General features: G+C 41.1%; 2 protein-coding genes across 3 annotated transcripts in view; one reads left to right on the plus strand and one right to left on the minus strand.

Annotated features, from left to right (window-relative positions):
- zgc:158263 (ceramide kinase family protein) overlaps positions 1-14950 on the minus strand; it is an 867176-nt gene that overhangs the window by 731747 nt on the left and 120479 nt on the right. The window lies entirely within an intron of this gene.
- The window catches only part of LOC127618393 (adenylate cyclase type 6-like), an 83615-nt gene that overhangs the window by 3401 nt on the left and 65264 nt on the right, over positions 1-14950 (plus strand). Inside the window, exon 3 of one of the 2 annotated variants that reach the window (XM_052090817.1) lies at positions 630-1518. In XM_052090817.1, the coding sequence (XP_051946777.1) occupies positions 631-1518 (888 nt within the window). In that variant the 5' untranslated portion in view covers position 630. Of the gene's footprint in view, positions 1-629; positions 1519-14950 lie in introns of those variants that run through there. The other variant, XM_052090818.1, reaches the window with a different exon arrangement.

Below are 14950 nucleotides of genomic sequence, written 5' to 3' on the forward strand. Positions count from 1 at the left end.
CTATTTCATTTTTGGTCATTTTTTATTTATTTTAGTAAGGTTCGGAGTCAAGGAAATGTATAGTTTAATGTCAGTTTTATTTTTCCAATTTTGTAACATTGTATTTCAGATAGTTTGTTCATTATAACTAGATAGGTCAAGTTTGCCAAGACAAATTTTGATGTTGGATTGAACTCTGAAACTCTGAAAGTTTAAACTTGCTTTAGATGCTTGACGGGTCCTACATTCAGAAAGACAGACAGAAAGAACGTTGATACATCAAAAGAGTAAAAGAAAGGTAGATAGATTGAAAGAAAGAGAGAGTAGCACTTAAAGCAAATTAATGGCATTTTGTGTATTTGTTTGCAAATAAATTTTTTGACAGTTGGAGTTTGAATTGTCTTGGCTGGTTTGAACATTACCTCAGTGTAAGTCTATGGGATTTTTCAGTGTTTTGTCCGGTGTGTGAAAACCATAACTCTGACCAGTTAGAAAGGATATAGTACACTAGTTCTGAACAGTCTGAAGGTCTGTGCCAAGTTACAGTTGATTATTTCATCTTTGTTTAGGGATTTAAAAAAAATGTATCTGTAGAATAACATTATGTTGGCTAATAATACTGAACTGTATTATGTCCTTTTTTACTCTAGGATGTCTTGGGTCAACGGCTTTAAATCTGCAAGAGTGGAACACCAGAAGACAGCATGGGGTGAACGCAATGGCAGGAAGTCAAGGCGTAAGAGGGACTCGTCCCTGTGCAACCCACGCTACATGAGCTGTCTTCGGGACCCAGAGACCATAGGGTCTCCATCACAACACTGCTCCCGTGCAGCAGGGGGCGCCACTAGCAGCAACTTCAGCACACGCTGTGTCTGGCAGGAAGACCACTATGGCAGAAAGGGTGATGTGGGGCTGAGAGCTGTGGACCTGGCCTTTGAAGATGTTGAATTGAAGCAAACAAAAGATGGAGAGGACCAGGATGATGGTGGAGAAGAGAGGAAGGGTCCCAATATGAATTTTTTGGCTTGCCTGATACGTTTGACTCACATCTTTGAGTCCAAGAAGTTCCAATCGGCCAAGCTTGAGCGATTGTATCAGCGATACTTCTTCAGGCTAAACCAGAGCTCTCTTACAATGCTGATGGGAGTGCTGGTTGTGGTATGTGGGGTCATGATGACTTTCCACTGCATCCAAGGTCCACCTGACATTGCATACGCCTCTGTGCTCTCTGTAGCCATGGGCCTGTTCTTGGCCTTGATGGTGTTGTGTAACAGAAATGGCTTCCACCAGGAATATATGTGGATAGTGAGCTACCTGGTAATGGGGGTGTTAGTGGTGGTCCAGGTGTTTGGAGTGTTGATGGTGGCTCCCCGCAGTGCATCTGAAGGGATCTGGTGGACAGTATTCTTTATCTACATCATCTACACATTGTTGCCTGTGCGTATGAGAGCGGCTGTGATTACCGGGGCTGTGCTCTCCACAATTCATTTTATTACAGCATGGAGACTCAACCTTGATGACAGCTTCCTCTGGAAACAGGTTTGTGTGTACACATCATTTTCAACATTTTAAAGCTTGAGTGTGTAATTTTATTATGATGAAATACTTTATTATATACAGCTTAATGCGCTGAGAAAACTGTTAGTAAACCATTCATAGGTTGATTTCCTCTAAAAGAGAAATCACTGTGACTCTGTGGTGCTATTAAAACATTGCTATGTTTGACAAAGCAACATTGGCTCAACAAATAGTGTGAATCTGTGGTGGGTCTAACTTTTTGGCCAACTAATGGCAGTTGGGGAAAACCTAATTATTTTTGCAATTCCAAATAGTGGCACAGGATATGCACACTTCAGCTTTAAACAATTTTAATCTATACAGGAAAATGCACAGCATTAGCAAAGAATTTTTGGTTCTATTAACACTAACTCTTAAAGAGGCCCTATTATGCTTTTTGGGATTGTATCTTTCCTTTAGTGTGTAATATAGCTCTTTGTGCATGTTGTGCATATGCAAGTCCATGTAAAAGGAATTCTCTCCCACAATCAACACTGCTCAAGAACTAAAAGAAACGGGCTGTTTGTAGTCCAGCCATTTCTTCTGTAAATTATCGACACCACTATGTAACACATAATGACCGTGTAAGGGGGTATAAGGGAAAGGAGGAGCTGAGAACCGGCTTGACAATATAAATAATAGTTTAATGTAAAACTGAAACCAAAAGACACAAACACACACATAGGATGGACAGCTGCACGTAAATGTTCTCTCTCTGACGCACCACCATACGCATTCAGCCTTTATCCCTCTCGGAGGCTTGATTAGCCTGATAAGGGACCAGCTGCCACGTTTCAGCGGCTGGTAGGGGTCTCCTCCACCCCTGGCAGCGGCCCTGACCGCTCCAGGCGGTCGGCTAAGAGCCCCTTCTCCCCTCGAGGTCAGCGGCCAATTCCTCGACTTCCAGGCGGCCGAGCTCCTCTGTCCCCTGGAAGACGGCCGCGACTGCTCCATTGGGGTGGACGGTAGCAGCGAGAACTCCACTATGGCGTATCCCTCCACCTTCTGGGGTTTCGACACCAGTGTAAGAGGGTATAAGGGAAAGGAGGAGGCAAGAACCGGCTTGACAATATAAATAATAGTTTAATTTAAATCTAAAACCAAAAGACACTAACACACACATAGGACGGGCAGCTGCCCATAACGTTTTCTCTCTGTCGCCCCACCGTCTACAGTCGGCCTTTATCCCTCTCGGAGGCTTGATTAGCCTGATAAGGGACCGGGTGTGTAAAATCACGACATGACCCCACCCTCCGCCCAGTCACAGACCACCTAAGGGCTACTTTGGCCCACCCTCAAACAAACGTAGTTATAGCCGAGGCCAGGATGAGTTGGGTTAGTGTTGTCGCCATGTCGAGAGGATGCTGTTTTCTTCACTGCGAAAGCAAAATCTCTTTGTTCGGCCTTCAAATGCAGACGAATTGAGGAATTAGTGGTTAAAATTTATTTGAATTATTTAGCAGTACAACCACAACCAATGCTGTATTTTCAAGTCAGTTACACCTGAAAGATGGTGCAGGTCCCAATTTGTTGGGACAATCTGGTGCTTCAGGATCGCAACCTGTTAGTAGGCTTGATTATTTGTGGATTTATCTGCTACCGAGCATTCAAATGTAGAGTTTTGTGTTGTAGCTACGGTGTACTCCCAGTGCACAGCTGTAGGCCTCTGCTAACCTGATAGCTGATGTTATTGTGTTGAAATAGTTTTGCTAATCAGCTGCGGGCCCAATTTTACCTACAATTGTGTAGAAGTGCAGTTTTTTTTGTCGTTCTTACCATCATGAATAGTGATCAAGCGTGGAGATGGATATATTTGTACAAACGGTCATTTTACATCTGCAATCCACGATAGTGCTCTGCTGACTTGCTTTGTAATGTTATTGTTTTGGTAAGGGTTTTCTGTTCAGCTGTGGGCAAGCTTTTACATATAACTGTGTAACAAAATGGTCGATCACAAGAGTCTTATATCATTTTATAATTACAAGCTGTAATGTTACAGCCGCTATCCACGGTAGTCCTCGGCTAACTTGCTTACTAACCGGGAGTAAGCCTCTGTTCTCCGTTCATATCTCGGGTGAAAAAAAATTTGGCTACACCCATTCCAGCAAAAGATGACTAATTTAGATGCAAGCTTTGTTAGGGTCACAATAATCAACAGTGTACTTGTAAGAAAGCTGCAAAATTAAAACTTACATCTGTGACATGTCCTGCTCAAGTTGTGTTTGCGAATGTGGTCCAGGTCGATCAGCTTGCTCTTCCAAACTTTCATTATTTCTTTTATTATCGGACTCGGGCTTGAACTGGTACGACAAAAACCGATGCCACTATTACCATAGTAACAATGGTGTTTACAGCTGGTCAGGAAAACTCAGGAGCTGAAACTCGGATATGGTAAGGGGCGTTACATTTCTGACACATGCTCTACGTGGTTGACCAGTCACAAAAGACTAGGCCAGCTGACCAATCAGAGCAGACTGGGCTTTTCAGAAAAGGGGGTTTTAAAGAGAGTATGAAGAGCGGGAAAAGAAATGTACAATACATTTTTTTAACATTAATGCATTTAAACCTGTTCTAGTTGACCCCAAAATACAATTATGAACCTGTAAGTTAGCATATTATGGGATCTTTAAAACATTGCATACTGTTTTGTATACCACAAGGTCACAGTTGTATCTTATCACAGTGGTGAATGAATACATGACAAGGAATTGATCTGTTGAAGCCAGAATCTGTTTTGTAGTATGAGAGTTCTGTAAATAATTATTTTGTTTAAAAGATTTCAGTACCTTTAAAGCCCTGCCAGGCAAGACAGTTTCAGTTAGGCCTTTTGGATCATGGTTTCCAATACTGTCTTGCCTTTTTAAAATTTTGAACATGTTTTGTCCTTCATGGCCTTGAACTTGCTTTACTGTTAGGAAACAAATTCAAAATGTAACTTGCAATCTTTCCATGCCTTCATTTTCTATGCAATATCTAAATATTCAAAATAGTGTGTCACCCTCATCCTAAATGTGAACTAATCTGACATTGTCCAGGTTATTGCTAGTTGAATGAGCTTGTGCTTTTATGTTGTGTGCTCCTTGGACAGCTGGGCTGTGGGCACTCCACTTGACACTCAGCATGATAGAAATGGATTGGGGTAATGGCTGCTTATTGACTGAGGCCATGCCCTGGAGCATGTACTTGTAGATTCTCGTCATAGACATTTGGGATTGGTTCCAGCCCTGTGGGCAATCAATGCAGGACAAATCTCCATTGGCTGTGTGGCTGATTATTGCCTTATATAAATGGTATTTCTTATAGCTTCCTACCAATAGCTTTCTTATACGTCACTAACATGTAAACGTCATTGGCTACAAATATAAAAAAAATGGCAAAATCTGAAATATAGCTAAACACGAATATTCAACAAGACTAAATATCAGTAAACAGCTGGACAATAACTAAATGGTTCAGTCCTACCTTGGCTGAAAACAAAAGTTTTTCGACAGAAGCAACACCACATTGTCCGGTTTTAGAGAGGATCTCACTGGGGTGATAATGTTTCCAGCCACACTGAACAATAGTTCAGTCAACGAAATTACTGACATAATGTACAAAGTTATTTTTTTTAATTCAAATAACAAACACTAATAAACGTATTTAGCATTAACAACTTTACTATACTCGTATGCTATTAATTATATTTATTTCAGACTTTTGCCAGGAAATTATTAGATCCTACATACATTTACGTGCACATCACCGCTGGTGGCACTCCACTACCGCGGTGGGGCGGTTGTCACAGTGGTCATAGCAACACTAAATGCATATAAAATATAAAAGTCCATATCAATGAAAGTCCTTTGATCTCACTCTCCCTTGTTCATTTAGTGAAAAAATGTGGGAGATATGTCTTAATTACTTTTAACTAGATTTTTATTCAATGCTTTAAAAATATTGAATCTACTTGACTACAGTGGCCGTTTGGATGGAATGATGGTTCCTCTAATAAGAAAAAACTTTTGAGCCATTTCAGAGCAAAAAAATCATTTTCGAGGTATATATTGAATATTGTCAATATGTTGAAAAATATCTAGATATAATTTTTGTAGCCATATTGTCCAGCCCTACATGCAATATAATTTTTTTGTACAAACATACCATCAGATGGTAAATGTTGCAGAAATCTACCTCTGTTCAGTCTTTTTTTTTTTTGTATGCACATTAGGCTTGGGATCGATGCCTTTTTCACGCATCGATAATCGGAAAATTTTCCTTATGATTATCGATATATATTATATCGCTTATTTTTTCCGATATAAATGGGAGTGCTCGTTGCACAATAGTCTTTGTCTCTTCAGGCATATTTCTCAACACAACTTTGGTAAACTGTGAGCGGCAGGATAAATGAAAGGGGGTCACACGGACAAATCTGGACGACATGGCGCATTCTAAAATTCAAAACAATTATTTATTTTCTACAAAGGTACGCACACACTGCCAATGTTCAGTGTAAACATTCTGAAGTGGTGCGCAAGTCGCATGGTTTCCCATTAAATTCAATCCAAATCATTATCAAAGGACAAAGATTATTTACTCTAGTATAACTGAATGATATATTATGTATACATATCTTTCATAGAGCCTACACAATGCATTTTCAGTAACAAGTATGTCTTTTTGTGGTTTAACAGACTATTCAATGCTACATACAAAGAATTTGCATAATAAACGTTATGCAGTTACACCAGTTTAACTCACCTCATCAACGTCACTTTGGTCATTCTTGAAAAAGTACAAAAACTGCCATCTGCACTGCTTCAGCTCGTCCAGTATGTGTATTTGTGTCAAGGAGCACTAAAATACCGGTTTGTGTGTGATTGTAACAATGACCGGCTTCAGTAAATGGTATAACACCCTCTTGTGGTTTACCACCGCTATTATGCCAGACTGTTAAAAAGAAGGCCAACTGAGTGAATTGGAAAGCACGCTAATTGGGCTTCTAATTTAAATGTTGGCAAATTTGAATATATAGATGCCTCAAGTATATATCAATAAAATAACGTGGCGATCAATAAATTATATTGATATTTTATGGCATCCGTAATGCACATATATCATGAAACGTGTCATGCAACTGAATTGCCAAACCCAGCATTTACAAGTTATTTTGTTTTCTTTCCTTAGAAAAGAAACTGAATGCGTTAACATGTTAACAACAAAAAGCATGAGATTAATCATGAACCATCTACATTCAATTATTTAATCTATTGAATATTGACATTCTAGTTTGATTACATCAGTTGCCCGCAGCTGTAATTTTGTTGCCTGAGGTATTGATTTAGTAATATAAAAGTAAAATTTCGGTATCTATCCAACCTTAGTCGACACATAGATAATGAAGCTAGCATTCTCTACCCTTATCCATAAATTGGTGAAAATAAAGCCCTATTCACACGGTCAGTGATTTTGTCGCTGGATCCAAGATGGCGGCGCGGTAGCACGCAGCGGCCACTCCGGATCCACAATGGTGCTATTTTTGTTAAAAAAGCCCGACTTTTGCAACACATGGACATCGGAGCAACCAGTGTTCGTGTCTACCATCGCCAGACACTACTGAAATATAAGACTCATGCAAAAACCAAGCTGCATGATGACCTGCAGGAGGCGCTACACGTACTCGGCTTGCTGCGGAGACCAGGCCTCCAGCCCTCGGCGTCGCCTGATGCCGGTGGCCGGGGGAGAGGACGTCGTAAGCGGTGTGCGAAAGCGAAGCGCGAAAGAGGGCGGGGTCCATGCTAGGCTAAAAACAAACCCTAGCCGGCCGGCTCTCCCGTCTATCCTGCTGTCAAATGTTTGCTCCCTGGACAATAAACTGGACTATATCCGACTCCAGCAGGCTACGCAGCGTGAGTTTAGAGACTGCTGCGTCTTTGTTTTCACGGAGACGTGGCTCAGCGACAGAGTTCCGGATGCCGCCATTCAGCTAGACGGGCTCGCCTCATTTCGTGCCGACAGAAATACAGCTCTCTGCGGTAAGACTCGCGAGTGGTGGCTTGTGTGTTTACATCAACACGGAATGGTGCAAGAACTCTATGCTAGTCTCTAGTTACTGTTCATCGCTGTTGGAGCTTGTGACTGTTAGATGCAGACCTTTTTATCTACCACGGGAATTCACCACTGTTTGCATAACCGAGTTTACATTCCCCAGCTAACGCTAAGGAAGCGCTCTGTGAACTGTATGGGGCTATGAGCTGAACTGCAGAACGCTCACCCCGACGGACTGTTTATTGTCGCCGGAGATTTCAACCATGCAAATCTCAAGACAGTGCTCCCTAAATTCCATCAGTATGTGGACTTTGCAACGAGAGGGCTGAACGCTTGATCTTGTTTACACAAACATCCCAGGCGTGCACGGGCGGAGCCCCGCCCCCACCTCGGCTACTCAGACCACATCTCTGTTATGTTAATTCCAGCATACAGACCGGCTCGTCAGACGCACAAAACCGCTTCAGAAGCAGGTGAAAACCTGGCCAGCAGGAGCCATCTCTGCTCTTCAGGACTGTTTTGAGTGTACTGACTGGCACATGTTCAGGGAGGCTGCAACAGGCGATTCTACCAACTTGGAGGAATACACAGCATCAGTGACCAGCTACATCAGCAAGTGCATTGATGATGTCACTTTCTCCAAGACCATCACCACACGCTCCAACCAGAAGCCGTGGATGACTGCGGAGGTGCGCACGTTGCTGAGGTCCCGAGACTCCGCCTTCAGAGCAGGCGATAAGGCAGCCCTAAGAACAGCTAGGGCCAAACTGTCACGGGCAATCAGAGAGGCAAAGCGCGCACACGCCCAGAGAATCCACAGTCACTTCCAGGACAGCGGTGACACGCGGCACATGTGGCAGGGCATCCAGGCCATCACCAACTACAGGACAACATCAGTTGCCTGTGACAAAGATGCCTCCCTTCCAGATGCGCTGAACGACTTCTACGCTCGGTTTGAAGTGCAGAACGACGTGATGGCGAGGAAGTCCACCCCTCCTCCCAACGACCAGGTGCTCTGTCTTACCACGGCAGATGTGAGGAAAACTCTACGTAGAGTCAACCCACGGCAGGCTGCTGGACCAGACAACATTCCTGGCAGAGTGCTCAGAGGATGTGCAGACCAGCTAACAGATGTTCTTACCGACATCTCTCAACATCTCTTCCTTGGTGTTCACCTGGCGGAGAACCTCACCTGGTCCCTCAACACCAGCTCTATCACCAAGAAAGCCCAGCAGCGTCTCTACTTTCTTCGAAGGCTGAGGAAAGCACATCTCCCAACCCCCATCCTCACTACATTCTATAGAGGGACTATTGAGAGCATCCTGAGCAGCTGCATCACTGCCTGGTTTGGGACTTGCACCGTTTCGGACCGCAAAGCCCTGCAGAGGATAGTGAGGACAGCTGAGAAGATCATTGGGGTCTCTCTTCCCTCCATCAAAGACATTTACAAAAAACACTGTATCCACAGAAGCAACCAGCATTGTGGACGACCCCACACACCCCTCACACAAACTCTTTACCCTCCTCCCGTCTGGCAAGAGGTACCGAAGCACTCAGGCCCTCACGGCCAGACTGTGTAACAGCTTCTTCCCCCAAGCCATCAGACTTCTCAATACTCAGAGACTGGTTTGACACACACGTGTCCTGAGTTGCACTTTAATTACTGTCACTTTATAACTGTCTGCTACCTCAATAACTGCTATGTGCATAGAACATTATCTCATAGTATGTTATGTTTACATTTTGAGAAACTGTCATCTTTTTGCACTACTGAGTACTGGTCGGCGCTGCACTGTCTATTGTCCTGTTCATTGTCAGTAATTTGTTGTACTGTCCTGTACTTTTTGCACATGTTTGCACATGCACTTTATATAGGTATATATAGGTAGTTTATATAGGTATTTTATTTCGTTGTGTAGTCTCATGTGGTCCTATGTTGGTCCTTTGTTGTTTTTATGTAGCACCATGGTCCTGGAGGAACGTTGTCTCGTTTTGCTGTGTACTGTACTAACTGTATATGGTTGAAACGACAATAAAAACCACTTGACTTGGATGCGACAGGAAACCATTAATTTTCAATGAGAGTTAGCGACTTCCAGCAACACGAGCATCAGCGACCTTTGGCAACAGGATTTGGGCTTGTCAAGAGATGCGACATAGTTGAGAAAAGTTTAACTTAATGCAAATTCAGAGCGATATAGTGCTTGATTGGCAATGGGAGAAGAAAGTGGAGCACACGTCATCTGTCTCCTATGAGATAATGGAGCTGAGTGCAGGAAAGACGGAGTTGTTGTTTTCATCAATTTCACTGTTCTACAGTTGAAGTCAGAAGTTTACATCCACTTTTTACATACATTTAAACTTTTCACAATACCTGACATTTAATCATAGAAAACATTCCCTGTCTTAGGTTAGTTAGGATCACATCTTTATTTTAAGAATGTGAAATGTCAGAATAATAGTAGAGTGAATTATTTATTTCAGCTTTTATTTCTTTCATCACATTCCCAGTGGGTCAGAAGTTTACATACACATTGTTAGTATTTGTTGGAATTGCCTTTAAATTGTTTAAATGTGTCAAACATTTTGAGATCAGGGCTTTGTGATGGTCACTCTAAAACCTTGACTTTGTTGTCCTTAAGCCATTTTGCCACAACTTTTGAGGTATGCTTAGGGTCATTGTCCATTTGGAAGACCCATTTGCAACTGAACTTTAACTTCCTGGCTAATGTCTTGAGATGTTGCTTCGATATATCCACATCATTTTCCTTCCTCATGATGCCATCTATTTAGTGAAGTGCACCAGTGCCTCCTGCAGCAAAGCAGCCCCACAATATGATGCTGCCACCCCCATGTTTCATGGTTGGGATGGTGTTCTTCAGCTTACAAGCATCACCCTTTTTCCTTCAAACATAACAATGGTCATTGTGATTCCCATGTGCACTTACAAACTGTAGTCTGGCTTCTTTATGGCTGTTTTGGAGCAGTTGCCTCTTCCTTGAAGAGCAGCCTTCCAGGTTATGTCGATATAGGACTCGTTTTGCTGTTGTTCTGGGAATGATTTTCACTTTTCGCACCAAAATACATTAATCTCTAGTAGACAGAATCAACTTCCTGAGCGGTATGATGGCTGCGTGGTCCCATGGTGTTTATACTTGCATACTATTGTTGATATTTTCTGGAATTTTCCAAGCTGCTTAAATGCACAGTTAACTTGTATGTAAAATTCTGACCCACAGGAATTGTGATATAGTCCATTAAAAGTGAAACAGTCTGTCTGTAAACAATTGTTGGAAAGAATATTCGTGTCATGCACAAAGTAGTTGTCCTAAACGAAAATATGAAATCTGTGGAGTGGTTAAAGATTTTTTTTTTTAATAACTTAAAAAAATCACATACATGGATATAATAAAATAATGATGCATGGAATAGCGTTACAGAAATTGAGAGCATTCTGAGTGAGTTTGATTGATACATCGAAAGATTGTTTATTGATATGACTGAGCACTTTCCTCTCCAGAATGCTCATTTCTAGCGGCAAGTAAACTGATTAGAGTGACAGCAGTAGGCACACCCACTACCAACACAGAGTACAGAGTAGGGCTGGGTATCAAGTTCGATACATTTTAGGCACCGACCGAATTGCCTCTAAACTGTCAAAAAATGTCTTGTTGCTCGGTACCAAATTTTGATACTTAAGGATTAATCTCGTCAACGTCAGTGATAAGGATATAGCATGCTAGATGTGCCCAAATCTAAAAGTGCTGGTGATTTGGCTGTGTTTTAGGCATCAAGGAAATACACTAGTTTATGCCAGTTACGCCCAGAGATGCAGCTAACACGTGAGGCGGTAGTGTATATGCGTCCCAACACCCATAGATGTAAAAGTGAGGCTAAATTTCACCAGGCTCGATGCCAACAGCGCGCGATGCAATATTTGTGACGAGATAATTGCTGCAGAGACTGGCAATACGACAAATCTGATGAAGCACTTGACAGTGCACGGAATAAGCTTAAGAGCAGGAAGTTGCTCTGTCTTTGACTGCAAGAAGACCAAGCCGGTGCCGTCATCCTCTCAGCGTCCTCCTGCCACAGAGCCTCCTTCAACATGCCCATCACAAGTCCTCCTCCAAAACTACTGATGAATGCATTGGCGCTATGACTGGGACTCGGGCAGGTAGGTTAATGTTTAGCAAACAAACCAACAAACAAAATCGTCTAACTTGTAGTGGTACATGTTTGTGTACTTGTTAAATTAACGTTTCTGTGCACGGTGACAGTGTCCTATAAACTGGGACCTACGTAACGTTAGATATCGTTTGGATGCATGGCTATAGATAGCTAGCTAAATCGATGCTTAAGATGCTTTAAGGTTGCCAGTAACTGATCAAGTTAAACATTAAACTAGTTATCTTGTTAAACCGTACTTATCCTTAGGGTTGTTATAATGTTATAATTAATGTTATAGCCTCTGCTCCTGCTGACCCTGGCATGTGGAGGCCAGAAGGCTCAGGAGATGAGTCTTTGAGTCTGTAAAAAAAGTCTTTTTTTGAGGTAATTGTAATCTTGTTAAAACAGATTTCATAAAATTGGTATCGAAAAAGTATCATTTAGGAACCGTTATCGAAGTCATGATATCGGTATCAAACTTTTTTGAACGATACCCAGCCCTAGTACAGAGACTAGTGACATCTAGCAACAAAATTGCTGTCAGTGTAAACAAGGTTTAAGTCGAGAAGGAAATAGCTTCAGGCATTGCTGCAAAAAGGGGTGGGAGCTCCAAACCGCCATTAAAGATATAGGGAACCCTTACCTAACCCTTTCCCTTCTTTTAACCCCACCCTTTTTTGGAGATTCCGCCTCCATTTGGAGATCTTCAGCCTGCAGCTATACCTACTTGCTTAAGTCTGTGGTAATCATTGAAAAGAAAGTCTTTGAAATAGTCTACATTTGTGTGTACAAACACAGGCACAACCATTATGTGGCCAGTAGGGTTGTAACAACTACTGATATTTGATAGTCGAATAGTCAAGTCTAATTCAACTAGTGACATAATCCTTTTTCACAATAAATATTGATATCTGCAGTCTCCTTGGCAATTATGCTTTCAAGCTTTATTACACTTCCTAATAGTGTCTTCTAGCTCTCTGTGCATGCGTCAAGCACTAGGAAGTGTAATCGAGCTTCAAATCATGATCATGCCTAGAGACTGCAAGGACACAAAGTTCAGTAAAAAATTAGTTACATTTTGGTTTGTTCTCACCTAAAATCGATTGCTTCAGAAGACATGGATGGAAGTGTTGGACCCCATTCACATGCATTGTATAGACCTATTCTTAAAATCTTGGTTTGTGTTCTGCAAAAGAAAGAAAGTCATACTTATCTGGGATGGCATGAGGGTGAGTAAATGAGAGCCTTTTCATTTTTAGGTGAACTATTCCTTTAAAAAAAAAATAGCAACAGAGCTACATGTCATCAGACATTAGCCAACCAGCTAGGCTCTGCCTGGGGACCTATAGTTTGCCAAGGAAAAGTGTTGACACCTGATGGGAAAATGATCTGCAATGGTCTGAGTGTTGTTTTGTATGTGAATGGATTGGATGGGATAAACAAACCATTGTTATCTCCTCGTAAGCACCTTTGTATTAGAAATGAGCAACAATAGGTAGGCATATGTCAAGCTTTAAATTAGCTAAAAGTTAACATAAGTGTCTGAATGTATTTTAGTGTAGCCTGGACTACCTGTAGCTGTTGGCAGTCCCCCCTTCTCTTGCAGCCGCAGGTACAGTTCGGCATCGTTCTACAACTTGAAGCTCTTTTCTTGAATGAGCGATCAGCAACCTGGTCAGATGTCCAAACACGCAAAGTTGTACTGATCACGTTAAAAATCACTAACGAGTGCTAGTAGTGGTTGTTGTTTTTAAATTGTGAGTCATAGCACTAGTATTTCTGTTATATTTCAAGGCCACTTTGCATATATTGGAAATTACAGTAGCATCTTGTCATATTTATCAAAGTACTTTTAACAATTATGCATTTGGCAGATGCTTTTATCCAAAGCGACCTACAGTGCACTTATTACAGGAACAATCCCCCCAGAGCAACCTGCAACACAATGGTGGTGACCGTGTGGATTGAACCCGTGAGCTTCTGATTAACAGTTATGTGCCTTAGACCACTACGCCACCACCACTCTACATTTTAGGCACTTTTCTCTTTGAGTGCAGAACCATTGACCTTTACACCCGCTGGAGAGTTTAAACAGAGTTTTACTCATGAATATATATATATAGCCAGATATATATATCTGGCTATATATATATATTCATGAGTAAAGCCAGAACTGATTGAACGATTCAATAATATTTATCAGGAAAGCGCTACCTGAATGATCCAAGAAATTAGAACTCAACCCCTAAACGTAAACCCAAACAAATCAGGTAGAGCTTTCCTCATTAATATGAATTGGTCTTTCCTTGCCATCCTATGTTTCAGAAAACCGCCACCTGATGTAATTGCGACTTGATTGTAAAACACGTGAACATCATCTAGTCTATTTCAGACTTACACTGTTGACTATAAGGGATGCACCGATACCACTTTTTCTCTTCTGATTCCAATATTGGAAATCTCAGTATCGGCTGATACAGATCCCAATCCAATACCAGTGTTGTTATTTGCATAATCAGTTTAGAATATCTTTACATTATTGTGTGGATCTAATTTGGAGTTCTTTTTAATAAGTACAGAAACAAACCTCTAACTACTCATTATTAATATAAATGTATAGCTTATTAAGAAATAATTTATTATTAACTAGTATACTGGATAATGTAGCAGCAAAATGAACAGTAATTCCAGTCTTCCAGTCTTCAGCCTTTTCCTTTTCCCCCAAAAAAATTTCAACTTGCATCTGGACTTTAAAGGTTTCAGATCTCTTTTTTGTTCAATTTAGTTGTAAGACATCAGGTCACTTTTTATTCACTCATTTATTTTTTGGAACCCATTCAACATAAATATTGTTATAAGTAAGTAGTATTGTAAACAAATACTAATGATGACAATAATAATAATAATAATAAATTGTTATTAATATTATTATTATTTACTTTTATATTTAATTTTAAATACAACAGTAATATATTTAAATCGTGCACTTTTTAAACCCTCACACTTTTATATTGAGATTCTGAACTCTCCAGGAAGTCCTGTATGTGTCTGTTTGTAGGCAAGTTCACAGTAGTTGAATTCTCTTCTTATTCAAATTCTAGTAAAACGCACCTCCGGTGCCGTTCTAAATGCATATTATAAGTGAACCAAGCAATTGAACATCTACATCTGAGATGCTGTTCTTGAGTAGTGCTCAAATATTGCTCACCGCCGT

Source organism: Xyrauchen texanus, chromosome 25, assembly GCF_025860055.1.
Source record: "Xyrauchen texanus isolate HMW12.3.18 chromosome 25, RBS_HiC_50CHRs, whole genome shotgun sequence".
NCBI classification, from domain to species: Eukaryota; Metazoa; Chordata; class Actinopteri; order Cypriniformes; family Catostomidae; genus Xyrauchen; species Xyrauchen texanus.